At 35.3% G+C, this 3407-nt stretch overlaps 1 protein-coding gene across 1 annotated transcript; it reads left to right on the top strand.

The window, feature by feature from the left end:
* The first annotated feature begins 207 nt into the window (after nt 1-207).
* On the top strand, nt 208-2305 carry LOC133289032 (putative receptor-like protein kinase At1g72540). The gene is made up of 5 exons (XM_061486884.1): nt 208-625; nt 722-857; nt 1003-1139; nt 1267-1390; nt 1501-2305. Exons 1-5 carry the CDS (start codon nt 245-247, stop codon nt 2118-2120), a joined length of 1398 nt encoding a protein of 465 aa, XP_061342868.1. The 5' UTR covers nt 208-244; the 3' UTR covers nt 2121-2305.
* Nucleotides 2306-3407: the final 1102 nt, after the last annotated feature.

Below are 3407 nucleotides of genomic sequence, written 5' to 3'. Positions count from 1 at the left end.
GTCTACCAGCAAATGACATAAGCAATAGAATTTATGGATTTTAATGGCCTACACGGGAGAAAAAGAAGAAGGGGGAAATGACATAAGGTTTTAGGCTTCTTCATTAAAGTCATTAAAAAATAAACCCCAAAATCTTGAAGCCTTGTTCTTGTAACCTATAAAAGCTGAGGTCTCTAACCTCATTTGGCAAAGCTATCAACAAACTCACTTAAGCCGGCACATATTTTACAGGCTTAATAGAAAAATGCCTTCAAAGAGGCTTCAATGGAAATCCTTTGTACTTGGCTGTTTCAAGACCAAGCACACATCCTTGGAAACCTCAAAAATAGTTCCCAAAAAGTCATCTTCAACTAGAATCTCCCTCTCTGATTTAAGCGATTCTTCATCACTCTCTATCATGAGTGATTTATCCAATTCTCTTGTGGGGTCAAATCTTCATATTTTCACTTACCAGGAGCTAAAAGAGATTACACACAACTTCAGCAAATCCAACGTTCTTGGGGAAGGTGGATTTGGGAAGGTGTATAAAGGGTTTATTGATGACAAGTTTCCCAGATTGTCACCTCAGGTTGTAGCAGTTAAGGCCTTAAACTTGGATGGAAAACAAGGCCACAGAGAGTGGTTGGTGAGAATTTTCCTAAACCTTTCAATATTACTATCTATATTCTTGTCTTTTCAAGTGATGAAATTCTCTAATTTGTTTTTTTTATATAATACATAGGCTGAAGTAATATTTCTGGGGCAGTTGAAGCATCGCCATCTGGTCAACTTAATTGGTTACTGCTGTGAAGATGAGCATAGACTTCTTGTGTACGAATACATGGAACGGGGCAATCTAGAGGAAAAGCTTTTTAAAGGTACATCCATCTCTTTCTCTGAATTGGCTTTCATTATGGAAAAAAAAAACAAAAAATGAAACAAAACCTGGTTTTGAAAAGTTAAAATATATATAATTGCTGCTTCAATGATTTCTTACAAAAGGGTCACCCTTCTAAAATGCAGGTTATTTGGCAACCTTGCCTTGGCTAACAAGAATCAAAATAGCAATTGGTGCTGCAAAGGGACTTTCTTTCCTTCACGAAGAAGAGAAACCAGTCATATATAGAGATGTTAAAGCCTCAAACATTCTATTGGACGCTGTAAGTCCTTTGTTTAATCAATCTTAATTCTTAAGCAATACTATTCAAGTGGGCATTATCTGTTAATTAATTATAATTAACACAAGCTGACATGTGCATACCCCATTTTTTAATTTTTATTTTTCAGGATTACAATGCTAAGCTCTCAGATTTCGGTTTAGCAATAGATGGACCACAAAATGATCAAACACATATTACAGCTAGTGTGATGGGTACCCGTGGTTATGCTGCTCCTGAGTATATCATGTCAGGTATTCTAGTTTAAACCAATTTTTTAAACCAACCCTTTTAATTTTTCATTCATAAAAAACTTTCAAGATTCTTCTATTAATTTAACATATCTTTTTATTTCCCCCTTTAGGCCATTTGACAACCATGAGCGATGTGTATAGCTATGGAGTTGTTCTCTTAGAGCTACTCACAGGAAGGAAGTCCGTGGACAAAAAAAGACCCACCAGAGAGCAAGATTTGGTAGAATGGGCAAGGCCTCTATTGAAAGATTACCATAAACTTGAAAGAATAATTGACCCAAGACTTGAGGATCAGTACTCAACTGAAGGGGCTAGAAAAGTAGCAACCTTGGCTTATCAATGTCTAAGCCAACATGCAAAATATAGGCCCACCATGAGGACTGTGGTTAAGACCTTAGAGCCTCTAATGAAATTGAATGATATCCCAATTGGCCATTTTGTTTATGTGGTACCCAGTGAGGTAACCAATGAAGGCTCTCTCAAAGTGAATGAAAAAGGACAAGAAAATGACCATGATGGGGAGAAAACTAAAGAAGAAGAAGAAAAGGTGGAGAAAAAAGAGAAGGGTCACCACCGGCATCGAAAAAGTCGTAGAAGTAGACGTCGTGTGAAGCCATTGAAGTCTCGTGCTGTGTACTCTGACACTGCTCTGTATAAGACTCTTGGTACGAGTTTGTACTCTCCCAAGCAAGAACCAGAAAAAGATGAACGTGTGCCAATATTAGCATGATTGATATTCAATTCTTCAAGATGTAATCATAGCTAAAGATAGGGAATAAAGGGAAATCCTATTGTACATCATAAAGTTCCTAGTTTTATTTTTTATTTTTTAGGAGTTTGATTTTGATGTTTTCTTTTTGAAATTCCAACATGTTTTTAGGAATGATGTAACATACACCTCATTACACTCACATACTTCTTCAAAAGCTATCAAGGCAGTTTGAATTTTATACATATTTCACTTTCACATAATGTGTGTATAGTATGTAAACTTCGAGGAATGGAGTTTTTAAATTTTTCAAGATTTTCCACCTTATTGTGACAAATGTGGCCTTTCTCATTAAGCCTTATAGGTGAAGCAAGTTAGTTTTTATTTTTGGATTTTTCCGTCTTGTTATTGACAAATGTTTCCTTTCTCATGGAGCGTTATGTAGTAAGCAAATAAAGAGTGAAGAACATAAACTCTATATTCTCTGTTTCAGGCATTTCCTTCCCTCTACTTACCTTACAAACTGACAAACTTTCATTTGAAAAACTAATGATTTTGAAAGCGAAATAGGCCAAAGTTTTAGTTGACTTGTGCCGTTGACTTGTGCCACGTGTTGACAAGTGGTTGCTTGTGAACAATATTTGTGTTGAGGATTAGATTCTGCTGCCAAGATGGTTTTGTATTTCCTGCAATTTTGTGTGCGCTGAATAAAGTAAGGAAAAAACAAAGAGGTGTGTCATTAAAACTTCTCCCCCCTCTCTCCTATGATGTATCTCTTTCTCTCACTTAAAATGACATAACTTTATATCCTTTAGAATGATACACACTTTTTCCAAAAACAAATGACCAAAAAGAAAAAGTTTGTGCTGAAAGAGGTTGGTGATAACTGATATCTATGAACAATTCAATTGGTTGATGTCTGCTAGCTGATATGGACCATTTATTTCTGAAATTTATTAGCATGAAAAGAGAAGGTGAATCACAGGCTCTAATACCATGTTAAATAACCATCCAACCTAAAAGTTTAAGCTAATAAGTGAAGATACAACCAATGATGTTTTTCCTTTTTACTTGGGGATGTATATTTCAAGTTTACGTGCTTGAAACTTCTTGGTCATTCATGATCAATACCCAATAAATAAATATAAAGAGAAAAAAGAAAGAAAGGGATCAGTTGTTTGTAGCACAGAATATCCGTTGGATTTTTTTTATATTTTTCTTATCTGCTATAAGGATTGAGGAGTCAATCTTGATATTTAATAATTACAAATGGCTTAGCCAATTCAAAGTTTCAAAACTGCAAGAAAA

Source organism: Gastrolobium bilobum, unplaced genomic scaffold (genome assembly GCF_033153095.1).
Source record: "Gastrolobium bilobum isolate Gb01-03AN ecotype WA unplaced genomic scaffold, APGP_CSIRO_Gbil_v1 utg7396, whole genome shotgun sequence".
NCBI lineage: Eukaryota > Viridiplantae > Streptophyta > Magnoliopsida > Fabales > Fabaceae > Gastrolobium > Gastrolobium bilobum.
Note: the sequence above shows the minus strand (reverse complement) of the source record. Positions and strands in the feature narration are given on the sequence as shown.